This window comes from Balaenoptera physalus, assembly GCF_965194825.1.
Source record: "Balaenoptera physalus genome assembly, chromosome: 12".
In the NCBI taxonomy this organism is placed as follows: Eukaryota; Metazoa; Chordata; class Mammalia; order Artiodactyla; family Balaenopteridae; genus Balaenoptera; species Balaenoptera physalus.
In genome coordinates, this window is record NC_138897.1 from 67,491,521 (window position 1) to 67,519,272 (window position 27,752).

The window sequence follows — 27,752 nt, forward strand, 5'->3', positions numbered from 1 at the left end:
CATGTCACCACCAAGTGCCACACAGCTCTACTGCTGAGACGTGTGACCCCGCTCCCCACTGGACCGGCATCTCTCCCATCAGATGACGACAGCCCCGGGGAGCCGCCAGACACACTCAGCTGTGATACAGAGTAGCAAAGGTCTCTTACCTTGCATGGTGGCTTTGGTTGGTTCTGAGAACAGGGGGATGAGCAGGAGGTAGATGAGGTAGACGAAGGAGAGCCCATTGTACCGGAACGCACAGGCTGCGGGGGGAGAAGAGGGGAGAGGCGTTAGTGACGGACAGCCTCAGGCATCACGGCACCAGGCGGCATCTCTGGAGCAGATCTTCAAACAGGAAGGAAAAACGGAGCATCCATTCTGTGCCCATCATTACTCGGAGCGTGATGAGAAACGGGAACGAAAACGCACGGTCCCCGCTCTTAGAACCCAACCAAGAGGGCAGCATCGGCGTACCTGATTGAAGGCAGGCCCGAAATACGTCACAAAGTTAAGCTGGGCAAATTAAAATTGCTACGGAAACACAGGCAACGGGGCTGTGAGGGTTTGAGGCGTTCGCCTAAGGCTGTGGATGGAAGAAGAGGTGAGACTGAAGGGGAAGAAAAGAAAAGAAAAGATTTGCCAAATGCTCTGTGGCCGGGCCTGACCCCAGTTATCTGATTAGTCCCCTTCTGATAAGGAAGGCTCCCAGGCCCAGAGACTCACCCACTCCCTGGGAGCTCCCAGCGAGGAGGTGACGGAGACAAAACTAAACTCAGGCCCCAGGTCTACGCTTCTTGCTCTGCATAGCTCGTCTTAAAGGGAGCACGGCAGGTCAGAGATGTGCTCCTTCCCTCCCCAAGCTCCCCTTCCTCATCTATGAAATGGGTCTAATAACCGTCTCTGACTCAGAGGCTTACGATGAGGAGTGAAGGTTTAAAGGCTTGGCCAGAGTCTTAGACCCGGGAAGCCCTCGAAAACACGAGCAACTGTGGTGAGGAGCCTCGTTACCCGACAGGGAGAGGGCGGCGTGCAGCATCCACGTAGAAAGAAAATGAGCGCCTTCGAGCAATTAAAAATAGACTTACTGCATGAATAAAGGAAGGCTGAGGGGGGAGAAGGAGTAAGTATGCGTGTGTGGATGAGAGCGGTTTAACGGATTCACAGGATGGAGAAGTGTTGGAACAAAAGTTAGTCGGAGAGAAAGTGGAGAGAACGTGGAGCTGAAAGAACTAGTCCCTGACCATCTGGATCAGGAGGAAACATTTCAGAAAGAGTGATCTGAAGACTGCACGTGGGCTGGACGGGTGGGAAGGGAAACTTCAGTGTTGCAGCAACAAGGTGTAAATGGTGCAGAAACAACGGAACTTAAGAAGCAGCACGCGGAATAAAAAGGCATTTGGTACAATAAATATGGAGAGATGGGAAGAGAAATTACACAAAAGTGACGCCAAGGCTCACGACCGCGGTGATAAGGATTCCTGCCGTGGGGGAGAATAAGACATTTAAGGAGAAAGTGGTAAGTTTACCTTTAGACACATTCACGGAATCCAACCGTGGGACTCAGCCCTGATGGAAACAGTCAAGGGACAGAGTGGGCAGGATCGCTGCTCAGTGACCTGAGAGGGACGCGGAGATGGGCCCTGAGCAGAGGGGTGAGTGGGCAGGACAAGAGAGGATGGACTCTCCAAAGGCCACAGCAACAAGGGGAGGCAGCTGCCTACATGGGGGGGACAGGGGGGTGAGATGGGGAAGGGAAAACGGGCAGGTACGGAAGAAAAAGGCAGCAGAAAATTGAGGACAGATGGGAGAAAAACCGGGGAAGTCCATTTTCACAAGAAAAGTTTTCACGGAAGAAGTTTACTACAACAGAGAGAGGGGTTGGTCATTTGATCATCTGTAAGAGTGTCCAGGACAGCCTCCAGAAAGTGATGCAGACCCAGCAGGGGGATGGGAGTTGAGAGATGGAAGCACAAGGGGAACATCACCAGGAGCAGGAAACAAGAGGGCTATACAGGGGCTCACAAGGCCACAGAGGGCTGAGCTGGGGAGACACAGCACGGGCAAGGCCTGGGTGCTCCTGCCCGCAGAGTCAGAGCGTCTGGGACCTGGGGACAGACCAGAGTGGGATGCACATGGCATTAGGAGATGGGGTCCCGGCTGCTGGTGGCTTCCTTTGGACAATGACAGGCAAGCAGGGTACAGTGAGGGAGGCTGTGGGGGGAGGAAGGAATCAACAGAAGTGCTTTTTCATCCCGCGGGGGTCGTGCACATGATGGTAGCTTTGTTTACCACCGTGGACACTCCCAACCTCCTTTATGAAAGACCCAAAGCAGGAAGAAACTTCCACACTATCACTGGACAGGAAAATGTATAAATGAGGCAAAATAAAAGAGCAAGAACCCATGTTTGGATTGTCTTTCTAGCTATTTTTTTCTGTCTCTTATTTCTCATCCAGAGTTGACGTTCCCTGACAACCCAAAAAACATTTGGTTATTCATCCAGTCACTAAGTATTTTTTGAGCACATACTATGTCCTTGGGACTGACCAGCATCCCTTCACATTCAGGAGGGGAGATGTATGGTGAACAATAAGCACAATAGAAGATTGCAAGCCATGCTGGAAGATGAGAACCCTGTAAACAAGAACTCGGGGGTGGAGAGCAGCAAGGGGGACAGGGCCCTGGGGTGGAGGAGCGGCCACTGCATCCCCTAGGAGCACTGAAGGCAGGGCTCACCCAGGAGGTGAGATCCAAGCCCTGAGGTGAGGCGGTGACCAGCCACCCCATGAGCAGCAGGCCATGTGGCAGCAAAGCCCCCAGCCTGTCTGACTACTCCTGGCCCGCGGTGGCCCAGGCAGTCCTGGATGGGGCCGGGTCACATGGGCCTTGGGAGGGATCAGAGGACTCAGTGTCCACTCTGTGACATCGACTAAGTGATGGATCTCACCTTCCATCAAGGTTGCAGCCTGGCTCCTGCCTGGGCCTGCAGCTCCCTGTCCCACCGACACGCATCCTGCCTTCCAAGCGGCTGCCCGGCTTAACAGCCCTGCCCTGTGCTGCTTCTGGCCTCAAGGCCTCGAAGGCGCCGGACCACCTTCCTGCATCCAGCCTGTTCCTGCTCTGGTCCAGTGTTTCCTCCCCCAAACCAGGTGCCTTCCTTCTGCTGGGGGCGCCTCTCCCAGAGCTCTTCTCATCCAGGGTTACGGGCATTTGTCCATGTGTCTGTGACCATCTCTGTTACCTCCAGGGACCGGGGGACAGGAGGTTCTCAGGCTCACAAGAAGAATAGACAAGAATAAGTGTGTGAAATGGAATGAAAGCCACGAGGGTGCCTGAAAAGGAAACCAGGATATGAAGGCTACAGCCTTCCCAATAGCATCAAAACACCACCACTGGCACTGCCCCAAATAAACATTTAATCGAGTGGAATGTCGCTTTGATTTTAGCATTGGGGTTTTTAATGTTAATGCACATCGTGCAGCAAAATTACCTAATTCTGTGTATTTCTGGGTAAAGAGAAAACTAGAGCTTACTTGTATGACGGTATCACTTTAAAGAGGGTGCCCAGGGCATGTGTCTGCTATGAGCTCATGTCAGTATCAGCTCACAGGAGCACCGCCCCGTGTCAAGCCCTATCTGTGCATTAACTCACACTCTCACCACCCTCCTTTCACAGACCCTGTTTTTACTCTCTCTCTCTACACATGAGAAAGCAGCAGGAGTAGGAAGCACAGCAAGTGGCCGGGCTGAGATTGGAGCCTGGGAGCTCGTCCTGAGCCTGCACCTCCGTCCAGAAGCCTGGCGGCCTCAGCTCCACGTCCTCACCTGCCTGACTTGTCCCTGGGTAACTCTCAGGGGCTCAGGGGGCCAGAACCTTCCCTCCACAGGATGCCTGTCGCTGTTTCAGTTTTATAACTTCATTCTGTAAGGTTTCATATAATGCACAGTGGAAATGTGTAAACTTAGGAAATTCCCAATGACTAACTTTGCAGGGGGTAGAAGGGAGACCACTCTTGGGTTCTCAGGGCAGAACCTTTAGTTACCATTATTTATAACAAAGTCCCAAATGCTTAAAGAGAAGCAAGGATGACCCAGGGTGGTAGGGAGCCTCTAAATGGTCCCCGTGTGTGATCCCCTGGCTCCTGAGTGTGGGCTGGACCCAGGGGCTCCCTGCCAGTGACCAGAGTCAGTGAAAGTAGCAGGATAGCTCTTGGTGGCTTCTACCCTGGGTGCCCCTTGGTCCCTGAGTGGAGCCAGCCGCCAGGCTACAAGTTGTCCCGAGGAGAGGCCCGGAGGGAAGGGGCCGCAGTCTCCAGCCAGCAGCCAGCCCGCACCAGCCAACGGCCACACACGTGAGCCTGGAAGCAAGTCCCCCAGAGACTGCAGCCTGACCGGCCTTGACTACATCCTGACCGGCCTTGACTGCAGCCCGTGAGAGCCTGAGCCGGAGGCACCGGCTGAACCTCCCCGGATTCCCGACTCCCAGAAACTCCGCAGCAGGGTTTGTTGCTTTAAGCTGCTAAATGTTTGGGTAATTTGTATGCAGCAACAGATGACTAATACCCAACCTTTCACACACACAAAAAAAAATCAAGCCACTTCTAAAAATCCACCTTCGTTTATTTTTGTCTAAAATTATCCAGTTTGATTGATGACAGTGGCCTAAATTGCTGAATTTTCTGCTTTATTTTATGTGTGAAGTGGCTACCCAGGAGTCACCCGAGCTTACGGGGACTCTGAATGCCATATCTAAGTGCATTACCCACCTAGAGCAAAATATGCCTTTGAACTTGTCAATAAGGCACATTTGAGCTAGAAAAGCCTCAGAAGGCAAAGAGCAATGCTCCTTTATCCAGCGTAATGTTGTCTTGGTCTAGGACCTGGAGTCCCAGAGCACAGCCCTGCTCCTATAAAAAGCTATCAGATGCTGGTACCCATGCCTCTCGTGGGCCGTCCAGGCTCCTGGACCTCTGTCCCCTGCCTCAAGGATTTTATTGTTGACAGTGCAATTTTTTACAGTGCAGATCAAGGTGTTCTAAGGAAAAACGTTCTTCACTTTAGCCAAGAATGCACTATCTTTTCCACTATTTCTACCTGGTTTTAACCATCCAAAATTATATGGAAATTTCCCTCGAAGGATGACAACAGGAATTTCCCTAAAAAAGACCTTGCCAGGACTAGAGAGCTCACAATTAGAAACTGCGAGACAAGTCATCACGTGAAGAGCGTTATAAACACGAGCGCTGCCATTTGAATTGTAAACAACTGGACTGATCTCATTAACACATTTCATTTTCTAGAGGTGAAAACTGATAGGCGGTTTAGGAAAAACTCTGCAAGTTGGAGAAACGATTGATGTGACTTTGACAGCTTAGAGTTTAATCAATATAGAAAGGGGAAAATCTCTTGCAAATAGGAAATTTTTAAGATGGCCGCGTAACATCTATAAAAATACTTGTGTTGCAGTACACGTGTACTAGTTTCCCACGTATTACACGATGACGGAGAGGTTTATGCACACTTTAACTTCCATAATAGTTGAAGGTAATAATCTTAATTATGTTATTAAAGGTAAGTGCCCTCAGAGCTGAATATTTTAGCAAAAACGTGTCCTCTCTTCCTCCTCACCGTTCAGCAAAGCCAAAGAGCCCCTCACCACGAATGGCCTGTGAAACAACAAAGCTTACATGTTTAGAACCTCCATTTCAACTAAGTACATTCTAAACACTCTTTATGACCTCAGAATGCTTTATTTAACAGTTGCCAGAACGGTAGATACACATTATTCAGAATAAGCAACTTCAGTACCAAGAGACAAAATAGTCAGTTCAGTGATTCTAGAATTATTTTGTGTTTACACTTTTAATATTTTTTCCTTCTGTGCTCTGAAGCAATCAATGGCTTTTAGAAGGATGGTGATTTTTAAAAAAACAGTAATGACAAGAGAAGCAGCTGCAAAGTACTTACAATGCAGCAGAAAAAAAAAACAAAACAAAAAACCAACAATTGCAGATTTTTCCTAAGGAAGCAAAACCATCAAAGAAATGAGAGACAGGAAAGGCTGCTAAGTCACCTCATTCATTGTCTGTGTAAATTCTTTCCCCCAGGACATACGCTTGTGTTTTACATCCGGTGAAACTTATAAATGTTTCACGTGGTGATGCTTTAGGCAGCCAACAGGCAAGACAAGATTACTCCCTTCTTTCTTCCTGTATCTCTGACCTCCACATCCAGCGGAGGTCCTGTCCCAAGTGCTTCCTTCAGAAAGTTGCAAAAATTAGTTCTTCAAGAAAGAGGACACCAGATGGTCCCTCCCACTACAGTTCAGAAAGGCAGACATCTGCCCACACACTCTTACCATGAAGTGCCTGCCCTATGCTCCCCACACCACCATGAGTGTGTTCACACATGTGGGACACAGAGGAGAAGAGAAATATTCACCAAATAAGAAAACACATGTAGAAATGGTCCCTATATTTTAACACTACTTTTTTATCCAGAGATGTATGAAAGCTGACTTTGTTCCAGTGAGTCTGTCAGTCAACACTGAATCCATCAGTCATGTGTTTCTGACACTTCAAAAAACAGAAATCCCTCATCACATAAAAGAAACGGTAATTATGTGAAGGTGTTAGCTAAGCTGCAGAGGTAATCATTTTGCAATATACAGATGTATCAAATCGATACATAAACTTACACAATGTTACATGTCAACTGTATCTCAATGAAACTGGGAAAAATATATATTGGGTGTTAATTTCATCATAGAAGTTAGTTAAAAGAATGTAATTTTAGAGTAAAGCCTCCAGGAAAATAGGACTTTTACAGGGAATAGAACTTAGAATCAAACTGTTTTAGCAGAAAATCATAACCATTACTCAGTTTACTAAAAATTTTAAGGAATCTAAGGAAAAATAAGGTGAAAGTATCTTATTTGTAAAGGATAAAAGCCTTTGGTCTGAGTTTTCTACTTTTTTTCCTAACAACCTGGGGTACAATCTGTAAAATATGAGTTGAACCAGACGGTCACTAAAATCTTAGTGTGATTTTTTTCAGCCACATGAGTTTAAAACTTTGTTGCCTTTTTAATTATTTTAAAAGGGTAGGATTCTCTTTTCTATTTTAATTAATTTAATATATACCTGATTGAATATTATTAACAGTATTAAAAGTTTGAGTTTTGTAAACTCATCCTGATTGACTGTACACTTTGCAGAAAATAAATTTTAAAGAAAGAATACAGTGCTAACTCTTTCCTCCTTTAAAAATATCTTTTAATATGTCGTTCACAATTTTACAAATTATTCATAGAAAGTGGTCATATTTAAAATGCAAATCCCATGCTCAAGCTTGACCTGGCGACCTGATCCAGAGAGTAATAGCACAGACTGTCTCTCGTGATTGCAATGAGGAAATAAAGCTTTTATGCTAATACATCATTCCTTAAGCTTTCTGAACACTTATATTAGAAATCAGATCTATTTCACTCTGAGTATGAAGAGCGCTGCATTTAAATCCACAGCTCCTATGCTTCCTCAAAATAAAACTTGCTCTCTTACTACTGTGATGAATAAGAAATTAGGCTGGGCAAGTGAATGCAGAGAAAGGTCAAGCATTAAAACTGTTTCTTCGCCTACCCATCATAGTAGCTCTTTTTTAATCTCTTGAAGAGGAGAGTTAGTGTTTGTGGACGGGGACACTGAGAGTCACTTAGGTCTGTGTCTCTATATTTACTAATGTCTGAAGATATCACTCATCATCCTTTATATACACATTTATTCTCATGTGAGAAAGGTACCTTTTAACTTAGTAGTCTCAACTCACTTTTATGTAATTCAACAATTTATAACTGGACCACTATACCTCTCTACTATTCTATTACTAGCAGAATGTAGATTCATCTTTTAATTTTTTAATTATTAATTGCAATTAAGATTTAATCTATCAATCTATTATATCTATTTAGTCTATAAACATTAAATTATTAATCTTTAAGAATTTAAAACTTATTCTCCTCAGTAAAATTTTTAAAGAGGGTTGATGATCTCTCATGTTTAATTTTATACTAACTTTTGAATTCCAGTTTTTAATTCTTAATTAACTTTATTCATTCTATCTCATTTTTAATTAACACTACTTTTCTGTAATTTTCCCAAAAGTTAACTTATCTTCCTAATATATACAAATTCTATTGGACTACCAATTCACTATAGTTGGATTTTTACATGATTGGTCCTCTGAAAAACCTAAGAGAAGTGCTTAGAACCCTAATAAGACAGCAAAGCTCCTTACTGGATTTCTGGTTACTTAGATTTTTCATGCCAAGTCCGATTCACAAGTTTACCATCTATAAGATGCAGCAAGATTTCAAATTTGGAAAGTTACTCCTCCATTTATGTTGCTCTCAGTATGTCTAAACTATTAGGATGAACCATTGAATTTGATGGCTTCATATAAGAAAAACCGTCAAATATTAGGGAGTTCATACCATTCAATCTGAAATAAATTGGGACTGGCTTACTGGACTGCATTACGAGTAGAGACTAAATGTCATTTTCATTTCAGAAATAAGAGAAATCTTCTGCAATGTCATTCTATCCCCTGATGTTCAAGGGCCTCCCACATGCTGGTCCCGGAGCAATCTGAGACAGCTATAGAAAAGGAGACACCAGGGCTGGAGAATATATGTGTATGTACATGTGTATGTAGGCTTCATGTAGGCGGCATGGCTTTTAATAACAGGATTAATTTACTGGCTGCCACAGTTTCCTTCTTTCAAGAACTCAGTAAAATAAGATTTTTTTTGCAGCCTTTCACTGTAGGCTTCAGAATATTCTATATTATTCTTGGCAGCGTCCTCCCTGCACTGGTGTGTGCATTAGCATGAAAAGAAGTCGGTTTAGCTGCCGACCATGAAGTCCTATTTCTTCCATCCTTAGCACACAATGTGGCCTCACACAGTATCTCGTTTAACAACTAATATGGCTGAGAACTGATTAAAAAGGACTGTTTTTAGGTTGATAAACTTATTTTGACATCCTGCCTGCTTCTTCCTAGGAACACCCTCTTCCCTGACATATATGGAGCCAGCGCTATTGCCTTCAAATATTTCTGGTGCCAGAGAGATAGACACACCTCTTACGGCATGAATTCAGCCCTCAGCTCTGTCTGGGGTTTATGCTTCTGATACCACAGTGATGAAGAGCAGCCTCTGACCACAGTGTGAAACCCTCACTTCCAGAACAATGTCCAAAAGAGCGAGGAATTGGACTCACACCGCAAAATCAGCTTCTCCACCAGATCTGCTTGGGCTGTAACTCAGACTCAGAGCCTTTGACTTTGCATTCAGTCCTTTCCTCATCATTCTGAATGCTAATCCCACTCAAAGTCCGTGTAGCTGAGGCTGGAGCGGGGCACCACACACTCCTGGTGGTGGACAAACCACAGGGACATTCAGGGCATCCCACCCAGCTTCATCCCATCGCCAGCTGCCTCTGCCTTCTGCTGTCTCTCACTGCCCTTCTTTTCAATACACACTACATCCTCCTGCCTCATAAAATTAAGGTAATTTAAGACCACCAGTGGGATGCTCTATTTGGAGAATTAATTATTCAAGGAATATGTTTAAGCTAACGATACGTGCTTCCATCAGCTCATGGCCTTGACCCATGAGAGAGCGTTTGATTTTTGGTCAATAAATGAAGAAGTTTGGGATCTCCTAAATTTCCAAGCATAGATGACCTTTCCTGACCCATCGCTATGCCCTGGATTTACTAGATGACCCATAATGTGTCAGAACTTTCCCCAAAGTCCTCAAAGTGAGACTGTTTTGCTATCCTAGTCTATCTCCAAAAAGTAGGCATGACCCATGAGCCCTTTTGAGGCTAAGCTGGATGGTTCCTATCAAAATTCTGTCGAGGCTGGGTTACCTCCACAAATGTCATCGCTAGGTCACTCGGTCAGTTTTCACGGGGACAGGGAGGTTGCAGAACCCTTCCACTCTTGGCCTGTGCCCAGGAACAGCTCAGACAACAATGCACGTCCTTAGACACACACCCCCTTTTACCCAAACCCACCACTAGCCATTCCCCAAGTGCATGTCCCCAAGTGCATGTTCAGCCACGTCGGAACACAGACTCCCTCCTGTTCATTCCTCTATTTCCAGTTTCTATGCCCATTTCTAATCATAGTAAGCAGTCAATAAATACTTACTGAAAGAGTAACTAAATCCCTGTCTCTTTCTTTGCCAACCTGTAATGTCCTCTGCCCAACCATGCCTCCCAAATCCCGAAGCATCCTTCAAGCTCACTCAAACGTCTGTCTCCTCCCACAGAATGGCCTCATCACCCAATAAAATGTAATCTTCTCTGAATAAAAAAGCACACTTGTCTAGCAATAAGGGAATAATTCAGTAAGGACTGCCACACCAGGAACTCTGTGCCACAGTCACAAAGAATGGCCACTGCTCATGTGCACAGATATTGAAAGATGTTCACCAAACAATCCGTCAAAACCTAGGTTATAAAACTGTACACAATACGACAGGTCTACGAGGTTGATATTTACAATATTCAATCAATATTCCCATTTTCAGGAAACTAAGGCTCACAAAGGATATGTAATTTGTCCAAGGTCAAGGCGAAACTGGGATTTAACCCCTCCACTCTGCCAGCCCTCTCTGCACACAGAAAACATCTGGAAGAATATATCAGACCATTAACCTCTGGGAAGAGGAACTGAAGGAGGGAAAACAGTGGCTTTTTATTTAATAATGTTAAATTTTCTTATAAAAGGTATGTGTACATTTTGTATTTTAAAATAAAATCAAATTTAAGGAATAGTAATCTCTTCCATTTCTGAACACCCATCACATTTTGGCTCCATCACTCTTATGACCTGGCTCCACGTGGCCTTGTAGTACTTCACCCTGTAAACGTGTCACCTTCTTGACTGGACCGTAAGCCCCTTAGAGCAGGGCTGTGCCTTCGCTGTGTCTTCGGGTGCCTAGTAGAGTATCTCTCACATTACAATCACGTGACAATGGTGCAGAATGAAGAAAGGAATGAAAGGCTTGACTTCCATTGCCCTTAGAGATGGAGGGATCTGAGAAAAGCTGTCGTATCTGACTAGTGGTGTAAATATTCAATGGTTTTCACCAAACAGGTGACTCTGCAATGTTCAATCTGGCTCACATAATGACATGGCTACAACAACAATATTCAAAAGGGATGAAACAAAAGTATCTGTTGGAAAAATAATATTTGGGTAATAATTTCCACTTAGGCATCCAGGAAGAGGCAAGAAACAAGAGAGCTTCCTGAATCATGAACCTTTTCTGTCACAATGAAGTCACACTTCAGGGAGCTTCTCTTGGAAGAAAAAGGTATATGAAGTTAAACTCCAAATCTTAACCACTTTTTTCCTACAAGTGGATTCAATGCAAATTCTGCGTCACCACAAGAAGTTCTATGAGGCTTTGGGCAGCTTTTGGGAGTGAAAAGACATTTATTAACCTTACATACCACACAAAGAAAGTGAGGAAATGCACTTTCAGTGTCCAGCTTTAGCAAAAATTGAACCTCATAGCCTGACTCCTTCTTGGTGGCAACTAAGAGGAAATCAAAATGTGAATCCCAATAGAGCTGCATTGGACAAATCCAGTAATACACTGAGCTTCAACTTCCCGTCACAGAAAAGGAATTATGCCAGGTGTAATTTTTTAATGTTATTAGAGGCTGGTTGAATCAGCGGTGCTTAAATAACAGGTGGGGTGAGCTGAAAGGATTTTGCAGACGTCCTAAGCCATCCTGGGGCCACTTCTCTGCTGGCGGGGCACAGCTGCCAGCTGGGGCAGCACTAACTAGGCGTGATCTAGGGGCAAGGCTAGATGCCCCCTTGGGGCTGGAGATAAAGGGGTGGGAGCAAAAGGTTTCCAGTTGACCCCTTTAAATCCAACATGCCCTCAGGACCTCCAGTGTTTTATTCCATTTCTCCTTTAGTTAAAAATGGGGGAGAAACCTCTCAAAACCAAATTCAACGATCTGGCGTAAATCACAACATCATGGCCAACAACCAAGTAACATCCACCCATCTCATCAGTAAGAACTAAAACGTCACATGAACAGGTAGCTAGCAGCCAAAGGAAGGGGAATCGAGATCACAAGTGCTGATAATATTCTTTGGGAAAGGACACCATTCTGAGGTGATTCTGCATTTCTAAGTTGACTAGCCCTTCCTTGGCACAAATGAATCCTGAAGAGCAAATAACTCTCATTTTTTTTCTCAGAAAAAGAACTAAAGTTGGTTGTTGTTGTATTTTCTCAGCTCTCATCTGGAACATGTTAATTTTCGCAGCAGACTGCCCAGAAATACAACCTGAAAAGGAAAGGACAGCAAACTCCAGCCTTCTTCTTCTTACTCGTTTTCTTTAGAAATACACCCCTGGGGCCCCCAAAACTCCTCTCCCAGAGGTCTCTTCCACACTGCAATAATCGGGCCATTTCAAAGGAAAAAGATCACAATTTGGTCCTAGCAAATTATATCAAACACACAAGCCAGGGTGTAGGAATGTCAAAACACATTGAATTGAACCAGTCCGTAGCTTGTTGGGAATCAGAGGTGTCAGCGTCTGTCACAGAAGCCACCTTTGTGGCCATCTCCTCCTCTGTTCTGTAGCGCTACTCAGGGTGGGCCCAGGACCCGCTCCAGCTGGCAGCCCACATGATTCACAGCCCGAGGGTCCAGCCCACAGTGTATAAAAAAACCATTTTTTTAAAGCATACTTGAATTGGAATGCTTACTGGCACACAAAAATCCTGCTTTGGGAAGGAAGGAAGGAGGGAAGGAAGGAATGAAGGAAGGAAGGGAGGGAGGGAGGGAGGGAGGGAAGGAGAGGAGGAGGGGAGGCATACCTCCCACAGTGAAAACCCTAATGGTGAGTGTGGTGACCTGAAGCCTCTGAACCATCCAGGACAGAGCCTATAAATCATCCCCTGCACCCCCAGCATTTAGTATGATGTCCCAACACAGAGCGAGAGATGGTTAAATACATGTTGTACTGAACTGGATTGACGTGACATACAAGAAAATAATATTTATTATGATATACACCAGTTTCTGAAAATTGATAATATGTCAAAAGTGGGAAATATTAAAGTTATTAGTTGCTGTAAAAATTGATGTGAAGCTGACTTTTAAAAACATAATCTTGCTTATTCTAGTGATAAAATTCAACATGGAAGTCTTAATAACAGGTTAGTGAGACCAATAAGTAAGTGGGGGGCTTCCCCGGTGGCTCAGTGGTTGAGAATCTGCCTGCTAATGCAGGGGACACAGGTTCAAGCCCTGGTCTGGGAAGATTCCCACATGCCGTGGAGCAACTAGGCCCGTGAGCCACAACTACTGAGCCTGCGCGTCTGGAGCCTGTGCTCCGCAACAAGAAAGGCCACGATAGTGAGAGGCCCGCGCACCGCGATGAAGAGTGGCCCCCGCTTGCCACATCTAGAGAAAGCCCTAGCACAGAAACGAAGACCCAACATAGCAATCAATCAATCAATAAATAAATCTTTAAAAAAAATAAAAAACAACAAATAAGTAAGTGGAAAAAATAAACAGGAGAACAAGGAAGTTATTATAAATACCGGAACAGTAAGAACCAATCTGCAAATTTGCCAGTAACTATCCTGAAGGAAGTGACAGACGTGAAAACACTATTATGTCGTGAGAATGGAGGCCTGTTTCTCGAACCAAAATGTCTTGCAATTTAAAAAATGAAGCAAATAAATAATCCAAGGGTTTTTTTTTAATGGGAAGAGGTAAAGGAGCTGAAAATGTCATATTTAAAAGAAAACAGGATTTTTAATTCAAAACTGCACCTCCATCCCCAAGGTTTTTTCCTGGAATAACGTGTCTTGTATGTTTTGGATAAAAATGAGTGGCAAGTCCTGCCTGTGGCTTGTCAGGAAATCGGCCACATCCTCTTCAGTGTCACCTCCAGCCCTGAGCGCCGGCAGAGCCTGGGTGACGAGAGCTCGGGGCCAGTCTGCCTTCTCCGCAGGTGGAACTCTGGGCTCACGGCATCTCTCTCCCAAGCTATGCACTTGGTCTTGCTTCGTTTGAATCTAAATATATTTTTCTGACTCTAGACAATGATAGTGTTTTTCCTCTGCAAAGAAATAAGAACACGGGGCTGGTGCTCGAGGAGTCTGTAAGCTCGATGGACAGGGAGAAGCCGCCAAGTGGACGCCCTGGTGCTTCCTGTGATCGGTGAGAAGAATGCTGGTCCCCGATCCGGGCCTCCCCGCTTCCTCCCTCGTCCCCTAACTCTTCCTCAAGAGCACTTGACCTCCCACAGCAGGAATTCAGCTGTGCTCCTGTCTGTCTCCATCAGGTATTCATCCTCCTCCCAGGCTCCTCCGTGTTGGACACAGGTGTGGCAGTAAGAGGGCTCCGCGTGCCATCTGGGACCACGTGCCCGGCTGCTCCTGCCCTTCCACCTGCCGCCTTCTGTGCCTGCTCAGGATCCCAGGTGCAACCGCCTGCCAGCAGCCCCCCACTGCTTCTTCCTTCCTGGTTCTCTGTTCGCCTTTGTACTAAAACCCACTGCTTCCCGTGTTTCCTTCTTGCTAGGCTTGAGTATCATCTTCAGGAAGCCATCTCTTGAGCGATGGATGCTGAGGAAGGCACCTCCTTGGCTGTGCTCCCACAGGGCCCATGCAGACCTCTGGGTGTACCCACAACCCCTGGACTATTCGGTCACAAGTCACTTCCCCCCACAAAATTTTAAGTGCCTGGAGGCATCGGCTACATCCCACGCATTCCTATATCTCCAACGGCCCAACAGAGAAGGTCCCGAAATGAACGCAGGGGAGCAGAATTCCAAGTCAATCAGGATGAGGCCAAAATCCCGTTCTGATGCTTCTCTAACAGCTACCTGATGGAGGAAACCTCGATGGAATGAAGTACATTGACATGTCCTTAAATGAGAAGTCCAGAGAATTCTCTGTGGCTTTCTAGCCTAACCAGCATGTCTACAGGGCAGAAACAAGGAACGTCCATACGAGAGCATATAGCCATCTGATTTCCTTAGTTCTTTGAGCCCACGCGTAATCAACGTAGCAATTGTTTTCTTCATCATAGGTGCCATTTCTTAGCTACAAATAAAAAAGACCTTGTCAACCAAGGTCAACCAAGGTCCCAGAGAACACAGGGGGCACAGTCAAATAGGGTGATGAAGGACTACATTCAGGTGTACAGACTGGGTTCAAAAAGGTTCAAAGGACAGCGGAGAAGCAGAGGGCCACCAACAGGGGGGAGACCCTTGCACCCGAGCCCTCTCCCGCCCTCCCATCTCTTGCCAACGCCTCTCCTTGGCCAAACCCACCCAGAAGCACAAGGGCAGAAAAGCATCGTAATGCAATCCGTGCACCCGTCTCAGTGCACACAGGGGTGGCCGGTGGTCTGGAGGAGCAAAGGCCGAAAATATCCAACAGTGACTGACGCCCCCAAGGCCAGCAAGTGCAGAGAAAAGGACTGCCTATGGGAACTAGCCGGGTACCTGTACAAAGAGCGTTGAGTTTTATTTAGTTGTCACAGAAACTGCTCCCCTGCTGTTCTGTTTAATCAGTTCTAGCAATTGCAGTCTGCCTGCGCTCATGACACGCACACTGTGTGTACCCTTGGTCAGTATCCTTACAATAGGCCACGTGTCACAACCTTCTGGATAGTCCCATCCACACCCAGTGAGTCCAAATCCCAGCGCCTCAACAATCATATTTTTCCAAAGCATTCCAGGCAACCTAGATGCGCAAAATGGCTGGTAACCACCCTATAAGCTCTCAGAGCTTAAATCATCTGAACTCATCTCGACAATAGAATTCTTGACAGGGTACACTGAGGACCTGCCTTGTAAGACTTAAAACCTGTCCTTGGATTGAACTAACCCAGGAGAACACAAGGTGTGACGGAGCATCTCCAACAGAAGAGACATAAAACTGAGTTTGAGAAATTATTCCCTCATCAAGAGATAAGACTACAAAGCAGTGATGGCTGGTGAGTCTGCAAAGAATTACCGACGGCCTCCATAACCTCCCCAAACACCTTCCCATCCCAGGGCTTGGAAAATAACGAGGAAAGGATGTACAATAATTTGATGGCCCAAACTCCTAAAATTTGTTTTAAGAGACAAGGATTTCAGGTTAAATGTTGGGGGTGGGTGAGGGAATCATTCCTCATCCGAGGAATAATAGCCACCGTCCAGCATTTCAGAACAGCAGCTGTGTGCTGGGTGCTGGCCAATCTCTGTTAACTCCATCACAGAGCTTTCGAAACCGGCACATGGCTCATTGAGCTGACGGCAAAGCGTGTGGACAGGTGGAGGGTCCATCTACCTCTTCAAATAGTCCATCCGATCAAGAAGTCTTCGCAGAGGCCCTCGACAAGAGGGGGCCCTCCTTTCTGTCCACAGGGCCTGAGGAGGTGAGTAGTGTTTCAAATGCAAACCTCTCTGACTTCTGCTTCCTGTGCCAGACCTTCACGGCCACCACTACTCAGGCTCTGATAAAAGCCCAGACCATCGCAAGTCCTACGAAGAAAGCCTATTGATCTCATGAGATTTGGTCTCAGAGGGATCGTACGATTGTGACAGAAGATGTCAAACATTTTCCCATCCCTCTTCTCATCCCAGGGAAGAGGCAAGCACACAAGAGTTTAATTGGAACTTCGGAAACAGGCCTCGAGGTATCGACCAGCCAGGCAGAGCCCTTCTGAGAGGAAAAGGCACAGCAGGAAAGCAACGGCCCCAGTGCCCCGATTCTGCTGGTTTGTGCCTCACGCTCGTCCCAACTGGCCAAGGTTTCTCTTTCCTATTGATTCTCCATTTCGGAGCATCTGTCACAGGGCCCTTTTCCTGGAACAGACTACAGAAGTCCCCTCTGACCTCTGATAAGCTGACTGTCAAGTTGGGTCTACAGATTAAATGGCCAGGAGACAAAGGAGAGAGAGGGAAGGAGGAGGGAGGGAGAAACACAAACTGCCCCTTAAAATCAAAATGAAACATAAGTATTTATATTTGGCTTTAAGCTTGAAAATGGAAGTGAATGTGAGACCCCCTCCAAGAAGGACACACCAATTCCACACGGTCTAAGGGCTTCACAGCGTCCACTGACTGCACTGACCAAACACTCTGGAAACCTTTTCTGGACCTAAAAGGGTGGAGAGTGGGTCAGGGGAGAGGGAGAGGGCAAGGGAAGTCAATTACTTCCAGGCAAACTGCCCAATAAGCTTAAAGTATAAATACAAGGCAAAAATAGATGCACAAGCATTTTATCTTTCCAATCAGAGTTTCCCAACCACACATCCTGCTTCCTCTGAGGGGCTGCACAAGTCACAGTCATCTTTCAAACAGCCTCATACGTTCGTACGGGGAAGGTCCATTCGTTAAGAAATCCACGAGCATACAGCTTCAGAGATCCCGGTGTTAGTACGTGTGAAATGTTGCCTCTCTGGTTTCTGTTTAGAAGTAAACGAGAAATATCCCCTACTAAACATATAAGTGTAGTGGAGAAAAATTACTAGATTGGCAGGCTTTAAGCCCTGGCATTAATGAGGGATGTTTATATTGAAAATGTATTCCAAGGCAAAAATGATCTAACAACTCATCTGCTGAGAACCTTCTGGCTCCACCATCCCATCTACAACATAGCGGTAAGAAGGGTACTTATTTCAGGGGTGACAAGGGAGGTGAACTAGGACGGGAGCACGCCCAGAAGGGGCTGGTCTTGTTCACAATGTTCTTGTTGTTGGAAATCTCCCCTGGCACTTGTGATTTGTCATTGCCAATCCTCGATTCAGCTCTCGGGATCGGGGATTAGTAACTGGACACTCGCCCCCAGTGGCGGCCCCAACTCAGGAGCACAAAGCAGGTTTCCCTGCTTAGAGCTCCTCCTCAGACTCAACACAGATGCCCTTCTTCCGCTTCAACAAGCCCCTAAAGCCGACCTGTCCCGCCACCAGTTCAAGGGAGGAGAGACCAGCGGGTTTCCATGTTTTGTTAGTGAAACACAGCCAGGGTTCCAATAAAGGGCTCTTTGGAGAGGGTGGCAGATGTGGTCTTTGATACAGGGTCAATTTCACTCACACATGTGGCTGAAAAGTCAGCTTTCAAAAGGTTGTCTGGTAACTTGACTGTAGAAAGAGATCTGAGCATAGAGATTCACGGAGGATATTCTGGTCCAAGATCAAAAACACATCATCTCGAGTACTAGTGACAGAGGCAAAGCATTGGGAATAACAATAAGAAACAGTTTAAAATATTTTTAAAAGTCCCTATTATGGAACACTGTTCATCCACTTGAAATCATGCTGATGATGAATTTTTACCAAGAGATTGTTAAATAATTACAGCAAATTAGAAAACACGTATAGCATAGGATTTGATTTAATTAAGATAACATATGAAGTGATATCTAAATATTCATTTGATAAAAGCTAAGGTAAGGGAACATAAAAAACAGTAGGAGTAGTCATCGCTCAGTAATGCAATTACAATTGATTCGTATTCTGTATCCACAGATTTCAGTCTGTTTTTACATTTTCTAGAATGGACATAGATTATTTTTGTTACCAGGAAAAGAAGTTATTAAAGTTGTTTTTAATTCTCATGAAAAAACCAAGACACATTTTTTCACAACCAAGAATAAACTTAACTGGGCAGGGCAATCTGGATTCAACTTGGAATCCTGAAGAAATGTGAACAAAAAGGGTTTTGTAAAACCAGGAAAGAGAGTCACAGATGAGTTCAGCCTGGACCCATCAGCAACGGAGCCTACGTCATTAGTGTCAGAACTAAGAAAATTACGGTGCGTGGGGCTCCCTGCCTACCATTTCCAACCTTGTACCCACACACCCATCCTCTGAGCGAGAAGGAGATCTCACATTTTTCTCTTGCCCTTTCCCTGTCAAAACCTGTTCTCGAAAAATTGGTTTCATAGGTGTCCACAGTGTTTAAAACCCCACCATCCTTATTTTCCCTAAGGCCTGACAAGCCCAAGAGCTTTCAATACTGAATGTGTCCGAGGTCAGGGCCATTTGGTGTCCAGAATATTTTCAAATCAGAGAGGATTTCTGGAAACATTCTAACTTCAGTAGCTTTGCTTACCAGTGATACATTGAAAAAAATAATCTGGAATAGATCGTTGGGCAGCCTGGAGGAAACTGTATCTTTTCTCCTGGTCTAGAAGGTGACGTGCCATCTCCAGAAACCCTGGGTAACCTGCACAGAGCAGGGTGGCCATTTGGAGCAATGGCCCAACCCTACCACTCAGGCTGGTTCCCAGCCAACACCCTTCGTGACGAACAGTTGATACAATAGGAAGATCCTGAAAGAGTTCTAAAATCACTTCACCTTCATGTACACAATTTAACGAACAAACAATAACTGATTACAGTTTAATCTTTTTTGTTCATCTTTTTAAGACTTCATATAAGTTCACCAAGAAGAAAACAGGCTTGTTCTTTTGATGTAATCAGATGACAGTCAGGTTTAGGGCACCAGATATTCTTGTACAAAATTCTCCCTTTACAGATTCTGGGTAGATGCCTCCAAATGACTTTCTCTTTGGTATCAAATCTATTCCCTCCACATCTTAAACTACCTTAAAAGAAACTTTAAAAGTTTTACATCTTTAGCACTATAGTGGGCTAAATAAAAGGCTTCTCTGACTGTAAGTACCATGAAGGTAAATAATGTATCTTTTTTGTTCAAACCCATACACTTAGCCCCTGGCACAGAGCCTAGTGCACCATAAACACTCAGTAAATGGGTATCAAGTGACAGAATGTTACGTGTACCGCAGTACAAGACTAGTGAATTGTGTGACTCCAAATTGGTGATTTTCCACTATTTTCCAGCTGCCTCAGTGGGTAAAGCAATTTCATTCTCTTAAAGACCTAGTGGCAAAATGCAAGAGTCTCAGACAGTTGCAGGAGCCGGGAGGTGACAGCACCATCCCAGCAACTCTGCAACAGCGAGTCACTTCCGCAGGTGCCCAGAAGCCCTGCCCATCAATGTCTGAAAAAAGACACCACCACCCACTGCCCACGGGCACCCCAATCTTTCCTACCCAACTCTGGCTGTATTTTTGCTTCTCTTAATAAAGTGAAGACATTCCTTCTCAATTTTTCGGTACAAATTCTGAACAGGAAAGAAAAACAGGGGTTGGATGAAGAGGCGATCACTCTATATAAATTATAGAGTATCTTTAAAGATTACCTGGGATCACTGTCCGGTTCTCATAAATGTGTCTCTCCTCTATAAACATTAGTCTGCAAATTTAGACCCACTTAAAACGTCACGTGAAGCACCACAGGGGATGGCTTGACTGGAAGCCGTCTCAGGAGCCCTGTCAGCTCTTCCCCACCGGACGGGGGTCTGAGGCCCATCAGTGTGCGGCCTCACATTCGGGGGTGGAGACGGATGCTCTGGTCCCTGCCCACTGCCCTTGCTCAGCCCTCTACCGAGAAGACTTCTGGTTCGTGCCAAGGGGATTCTTGTCCCCCCTCTGATGGGAGAGATTCCAGCAACGCTCTGTGGTCATGCTGAAATGGCTGCACAGCGGAGACTCGCAGAAGAGCCACAGTCCCCTTCCAGGTGTGGGTCACAACTTAAAGGATGAACCTAATCAGCCCCAAAGGTCTAGACACCGGCCCCCTTCCCCTTTTCTCCTGGGGCCTAATGAGAAAGAAATATTAATAGTAGTCCCCTGCCTTGCCAGACAGGAGGTACAAGCTACTTGCAAAGAAATGCCCTGGCTCTGTGCTTTGGAATCACTGGTGTTTGAACTACGTGGTTTTCATTTTAAAAGTGAGGAACTTGGTACCCAGGGAGGCTAAGTCACCTGCCCCAGGTCGGAGCTAAATTAGAAAAAAAAAAACCCAGGGGTCAGATCAGCTCAGCCCCTACTCACTCCATCCCACACCTTTGCTCCCCCTTCCGCTTTTAAAATTAACTCAGTATGTGGTCAAAGATATTTCTGAACAATACGGAAAACATAACAAACTCATGTAACGCTAGTGAAAATTATTTTATTCATACCAGGAGAGAATCAAGTGGCAGTGGGAAAGAAATAGGCATATCCTGTTGTGTGGTTAATAAAAGCTAATAACCTCGACATGAACCCCCTTTCATAGGACTTCTGGATCCCAAGTCAGGACGTCAACCAGTTTGGAAGACTTGGTCTAAACAGCCCTGAAATCCCCTGCAGCAGATTAGGAGCGAGATAGGATGAATTGGCCTCCTTTTCCGTTCACTGGTCCCCACCACTTCCAAAAATAATACTCTGGCCCAGCTGCTCAGTAGGCCTTCAGTTTATTTGTAGTTAGCTGGAATAGGAGACTATAAATTAAACTCAGATGCTGTGAGGGAGAAATGTCAGTCCTTCCAAATCCAACACTGAAAAGCCTTTCTTGTTTTCGAGCTGAATGAAAGAACGCTGGGCAATGGAGCTTTGACACAACACGCCACGAAATCCAAAGATGAAGGGCCAGAAAAAGTGGACTTGTCCTGAGATGGTTTGCACCCTCTAAGCCAGCGAGCCTACTCGGTCCCTTGTTTTAACCCCCAAGTTACCTGGGTAGCCGCAGGTCTTCTAAGAAGTGCTGGGCAGCTGAGGGCCTTCCTGGGCACACACGGCATGAGGGATGCTGCCACAGAGAGGGGCCACGGCACCCTTTGTCCACCAGAGCCTGTGGCTCCAGGATCCAGGCTCCAGTCCTGCTACCTAATCCCACCTCACTGGCTTCTTTGATACTTGCTTGGTTTTTAAAGCTGAACCCCGTCCAAGGGGGCAGAGGCCCAGAGCAGGAATCCAGGGGCCTGACTTCTGAGCTGCAGACCTGCTTCCACCACCATAGACACATACCTCACTGCCCCTAGATTTCCACCTCCTCATGGATAAAATGAAGATCTTTACTAATCCATCCATGTGGCCATTTCCAGTTCTTTGCAGCAAGGATTTCAGAGGGAAACAGGAAGTGGACCACCTTTAAAATGTAATTTCTCAAATCGATGCTTCTTTCCTGCCCCTCCCCACCACCCCCCACCTCTTGTCACTCAAACAAAGTGTGTCTGAAACTGAAAAGCAGGGACAGTGGGTCACCCACTAACACAGGAAGAACCATCTGACACAGAAGCAGTCATTCTCCCGCGCTGCCTGCTGCACACGGCCGGCAAAACTGGAAACCTGCTTCTGCCTGCCCCCCCCGCCGTCCCCACCCTAAGAGATTTCCACTTGCTTCGTCTAAGAAAGATTTAACATCTAAAGTCAGCAAGGCTTTCCCTCCAGGACGCTGTCAGACAAAAACAGCTAACGAGTTAGGTCTCCAGGGCAGGACACTTCTTCTGTGTAAGAGGCAACTTCATCCTCTCCTCAGAAATAGTTCCTGCTCCACGTCCTGCAAACAGGTGTCAGCAAACTACATCCTCTGTGCCAAGCCCTGAGCTGAGATTGGTTTTTACATTGTTCAATGATTGGAAAAAAAAAAGTCAAAAGAAGAAAATTTCATGAAACGTGAAAGTTACGTAAAAGTCAAATCTCAGCGTCCATAAATAAACTCTACGGCGGCTGCAAAGCCAGGTTCATCCTTTCAGATGTTCTCCCGGCTGCTTCTTTGCCAGGAGGGCAGAGTGGAGTGCTTGCAACAGAGCCTGGAATATTTACCACGCAGCCCTCACAGAAAAGGTGCAAGGGACCAGGTCCAGAATTCAGTACAGAGCAGGCACTGAGCTGAGAGGCCTCTGACAGAACACACAGGCCCGGCCTGGCCGGGCTTACCCTTTGAGGGAAACAGGCTACCCACCAGCAAGCTAGTCTGCTCCACCCGACCTCCCTGCTCTGCTTCTTGGCTTCATCCCAAATCCACTTAGCTCATTTTAATTTAAATATGTTAACTCTCTTCTTGCAGCATGACCACCTCTGTTTACCATTTAGAAAGATGGTTGTGTTATTAGTTGTTTGGAAATCCTGTTTTATGGCTGATGAATATTCGTTGGTCAGAAAGTCTACCCACTTGACTGTTTCCCGAAGACATCTGTGCACCTCTGTGCTTTGTCCTTATTTAAAATTCTACATGGGGCTTCCCTGGTGGCGCAGTGGTTGAGAATCTGCCTGCTAATGCAGGGAACACGGGTTCGAGCCCTGGTCTGGGAGGATCCCACATGCCGCGGAGCGACTGGGCTCGTGAGCCACAATTACTGAGCCTGCGCGTCTGGAGCCTGTGCTCCGCAACAAGAGAGGCCGCGATAGTGAGAGGCCCGCGCACAGCGATGAAGAGTGACCCCCACTTGCCACAACTAGTGAAAGCCCTTGCACAGAAACGAAGACCCAACATAGCCATAAATTAAAAAAATAAATAAATAAATAAAATTCTACATGTCCCTGACAAAGGGAAAATGTGAGCCTTTTATTTTTCACCTCCTAGTCTTGTGTTCTATGATTTTTTAAATTAAAATACACTAATTATATTATAAAAAATGAATTAGTATAGTTAAACAAATGTTCATGTAGTTTAATCCAGTAAACTTCCAGGAATTTATTTTAAGAAAATAATCAGAAATGCAGGCAGGACTTCATGTATCAGGGTGGTAATCTTGGCAGTATTTGTAATACTGAAAAATTAGAGACAATAATCCAATAATGTGGAATAATTAATTAATTAATTAATTAATTATGACACTGCCCTGGGAGGGGATATCACAAAATTATTATTAGCATGATTTTCCAAAAATATTGATGATGGGAAAATTTGAAAACAAGGTACATACATACATATGTGGAAATATACATATGAAAGTATTTATCCCAAAATGTTAATAATGATTACATGTAGGTGATTAAATTTGGGTGACCTTTTTCTCTTCCTATGTGTCTTTATTTTCCAATTTTCTAATTTTTTTCTTACAAAGTAATAAATGCTCGTGATAAAATTTTCCAACATTAAAAAGTCCATAAAATAAAAAGAAAGTTCCACACCCCCTACATTACTCTCAAGTACTCACTGTTAATTTTAGTGTTTTCTTCCAACCAGTTTCTTTTTCACAAAAGCAAGAACATACTATTGACTATGCTCTATAATCTGCCTTTTCAAGTAAGTACTTATATGTCAGTACATACATATGTGTTGTGCTTTTTTAAAAGACTGCATAACTGCCATAGTTACCATGATTTATGTAATCAGTCCCCCATGACTGGACTGTGGCATTCAGTCCTGCCTTCAACAATCTTAAACACATATCTGCTCATCTATGCCAGTATTTCTGCAGGTTAACAACTTTTTGGAAGATAAAATGGGCATATTTTGATTTCAATAGTTAATACCATACTTTCCTCCAAAAGAAGTCGAAAAGCATGTGCTCCATCTAGGAGTTCCTTGTTGAATGCACTTTCAGCAATTCCAAATCAGTCCATTTATTTGGCCAGTTATTTTTCGACAGGTGAGGTATGGGATCTTGTTATCATTTTAATTTAACATTTTTATTATTAGTGAGTTTGATTTTATCTTTGTATAACTTTTTGATAATATGTACTTCTTTTGTAAGTTGTTGATAAATATCATTTTCCATTTTTCTAGGAGGCTATCTCTCTTACTGCAGCCAAATTATTACATCCTCTAATACATCATGGAGAGCAAACCTTTGTTAATTATATACATTACAAACATTTTCTCCCCAGATATCATTTGCCTTTATACCTTGTATATGAAGTTTTTCATCATAAAAAAAACCTTTTCATTATTATTTTATATTAAGAAAATTAAGGGTACTTTAAATGGATCAATATAAAGCTTTCAATAGACGTGGATAAAATAGGAAGTTGAAGCCTCAGTACCTGGACGGTTTTTCCTCACTGACCTGAATTGTGTCTTGCTCAGCAGGGAAGATTTAAAGGTTTGGACTAGGAAGAGAGTTTCCATAATTATTCAAAAAGAATGAGGTTTTTAACTGAATACACCCATTGCCCTAAATCCACAATCATTTGATTGTCTTGCTAAAACAACTGAAGTTTCAAATGATTGCTCCATTTGATTTTTCCTTCCATCTGAATGCTTTTTAAAAAGGAGTGGAATTAATTATCACGAAAACATTCATGTAATAGAGCCAAATGTCATTGAGACTAAAGTGATGATTTAGAGGATCTAGCCGGCTGGACGTTAGCCAGCTGCCATCCTAAATGCTGAGGACAACAGCAGTTTAAAAGTCTGTTCCCGCCCATTGAGAATTTCAACTTGCACTGCCTCGAAAGGTGTTTCCTTAAATATCGTGACGCCATGTTTGATTCTCACCATATTGTCATGTTTGTAATTCTCCAACAAGTGCCTGGGAACCCTGGGGTCATGCAAAGGCAGGTACAGAGGACCCACTTAACCTCCCATGGCCACAGTGAATTCAAGAGTTCACTCGGGATGGGACAACCTTCTGGCTGGACACTCAGTTTAGACACTGTATATCCATCTTGGCATCCCTGGGATCCAGGAGTCCCATAGGGTCTGGGTTTGGTTCAGATTCATCACAAGCTTCCTCAAGGCTGAATGGAGTCCCCACCCTTCATTAAGGTCATCACACCCAAGCCCAGTTTTTAAAAAATTAATACTGTGTAAACAGAAACTCCAATTAAGTAGAGTCGGGAGACCAGAAGGGGTAGCTCTCAAGCCCTGTGACCATAGCAGAGCCCAACAGGAAGAAGAAAGACTCCTCTTCTTTCCTAGAAGGACTCAGCCAATGAAAAGCCATGGATCTGTTTATGATGCCCTCCCCCACCTCTCCCCTCTGTAAAAGCATCTCCTTCCCTTACCATGTGGGGACTCGCACGGGCTCTCCAGGGTCGCAGACCCGAATTGCAGTTCTCTGCTGATCCCCAGTAAACCCATCTTTGCCGCAGAAATATCTAGCATCTATTTGTTTCAGGGCAACAGGTTCCTCTGGACTGAGCCAACCCACGTCCTCTACTGACCTTCCCTGATCGTCAGGAACATTCCTCGAGACTTCTAAGTCCTCTCTAGAGCTGGGGACTGGGCTGAGTCGATCCAGAGGCTCTGGGAGCGGCTGTGTGCACCTCTCCTCTCCAATGCAGCCTTTGCTGGCCCGGACCCCCCTCAGAGGCCCAGTATCAGAAATGGAAGTGGCTTTTTAAAGTTGCAGGAAAATGTAAAAGTGTCTGTTTTTAGCAAATCCCCTCTTTCATATACCATTTATACTGGAGACCATCAATTATAAAGCGCAACATCAATTTTATGTACCAGTAAGGAAAAAAAGCTGCCAATAATTTTTAAAAATACATTATAGGGACTTCCCTGGTGGCCTTCCAATGCAGGGGACGCGGGTTCGATCCCTGGTCAGGGAACTAAGATCCCTCATACCACAGGACAACTAAGCGCGCGCACCGCAACTACTGAGCCTGTGCACCACAAGTACTGAGCCTGCGTGCCACAACTAGAGAGAAGTCCATGTGCTGCAACTAGAGAAGCCCGTGTGCCGCAATGAAAGATCCCGCATGCCACAACAAAGACCCCGCGTGCCGCAGCTAAGGCTCAATGCAGCCAAATAAATAAATAAATATTTTTTTAAAATACATTATAATTAGAGTTGTTGAAATTTTTTTTAATTCTTGAATTTTATTTATTTTTTTACACAGCAGGTTCTATTAGTCATCCATTTTATACACATCAGTGTATACATGTCAGAGTTGTTGAAATTTTTAATGAAAAAAATATATTTCCCCATAAAATTCCATTTCTCACCTGCCAGTGTGGCCAAAAAAAAAAAAAAGATGATCATGTTCAGTGTTTATATCCTCACAAAGAACGTCCTAAAATATTTAAGGTCAGTTGGGTTGGTCTTTTTCCTCTGTATGTGGCAGAGGGCCTCGTACTCCAGTCAAATTTTCTAGGACACACAAACTCTCACACTTAGCATCCTAACCATAGGGGATCCAACATAATACCACACATCAAGGTGTTTTGAAAGTGAATAAACAGTACGTCAAGCATCTGCCATTTTCAATGAAAGCCACATTCTTTTTAAATTCCTTGACACCCATCCTTTGCTTTCCTTATTTCTGCTCAGAATGTTTTTTCTAGATTCACAGCACAAAAGTGATGGAGAGATTGTCCTCATCATTGTCATACTGGAAACTCTCGGTAAAAAGTGAAGATGTCAGTTGTTATAGGGGGATAATCATAAATGAGTTGAGCTTTTCATTTTCCAGTATGTTTTCTCCATTTGGTTTAGGCCGAGCTCACATGGAACAATGTTCCTTATAAAATGATTTTTTTAAATTTCAGATTGCAAATGGCTTAGCAGTGGAAGCACGTGGATGGATCCTTAGTGAAAGGACTTTACAATTCATGTCTGTATCACTCTTGACAAATAAAAATCTCTTTGATGTTTAAAGTAAAGCTGTTTTCAAGGGTGGAAATCATACTTAGAAAGCCTTCAAGAGTTACCGAATATAATGGGTTGTACATTTAATCAATTTAAGCATCAATTACTCAGTATGAAGCTTATAGAATCTATAGCTTGTATATCCAAAATCACAGAGTGGAGCAATTCCATGACATCTCGCAGTAGAAATCTGTAGTTTGTTTCCACACCTCCCCTCCCACCTTCTAGAATCAGCTCCTTTTGTTTGGGGGAATATCGTCTCAGCCCCCTCCCCAAACGTGTCTTCCTGGTAACTGCCCCAATCCTAGTACAACTTGACCCAGCCAAGCAGGATGGGT

The 27,752-nt window shown here is 44.7% G+C and overlaps 1 protein-coding gene across 5 annotated transcripts in view; it reads right to left on the reverse strand.

Moving 5' to 3' along the window:
- Positions 1-27,752, reverse strand: part of PIEZO2 (piezo type mechanosensitive ion channel component 2) — a 343,647-nt gene that overhangs the window by 281,190 nt on the left and 34,705 nt on the right. For all 5 annotated transcript variants that reach the window (XM_082416414.1, XM_082416413.1, XM_082416415.1 and 2 more), the window contains exon 2: positions 150-245. In XM_082416414.1, the coding sequence (XP_082272540.1) occupies positions 150-245 (96 nt within the window). The remainder of the gene's footprint in view (positions 1-149; positions 246-27,752) is intronic.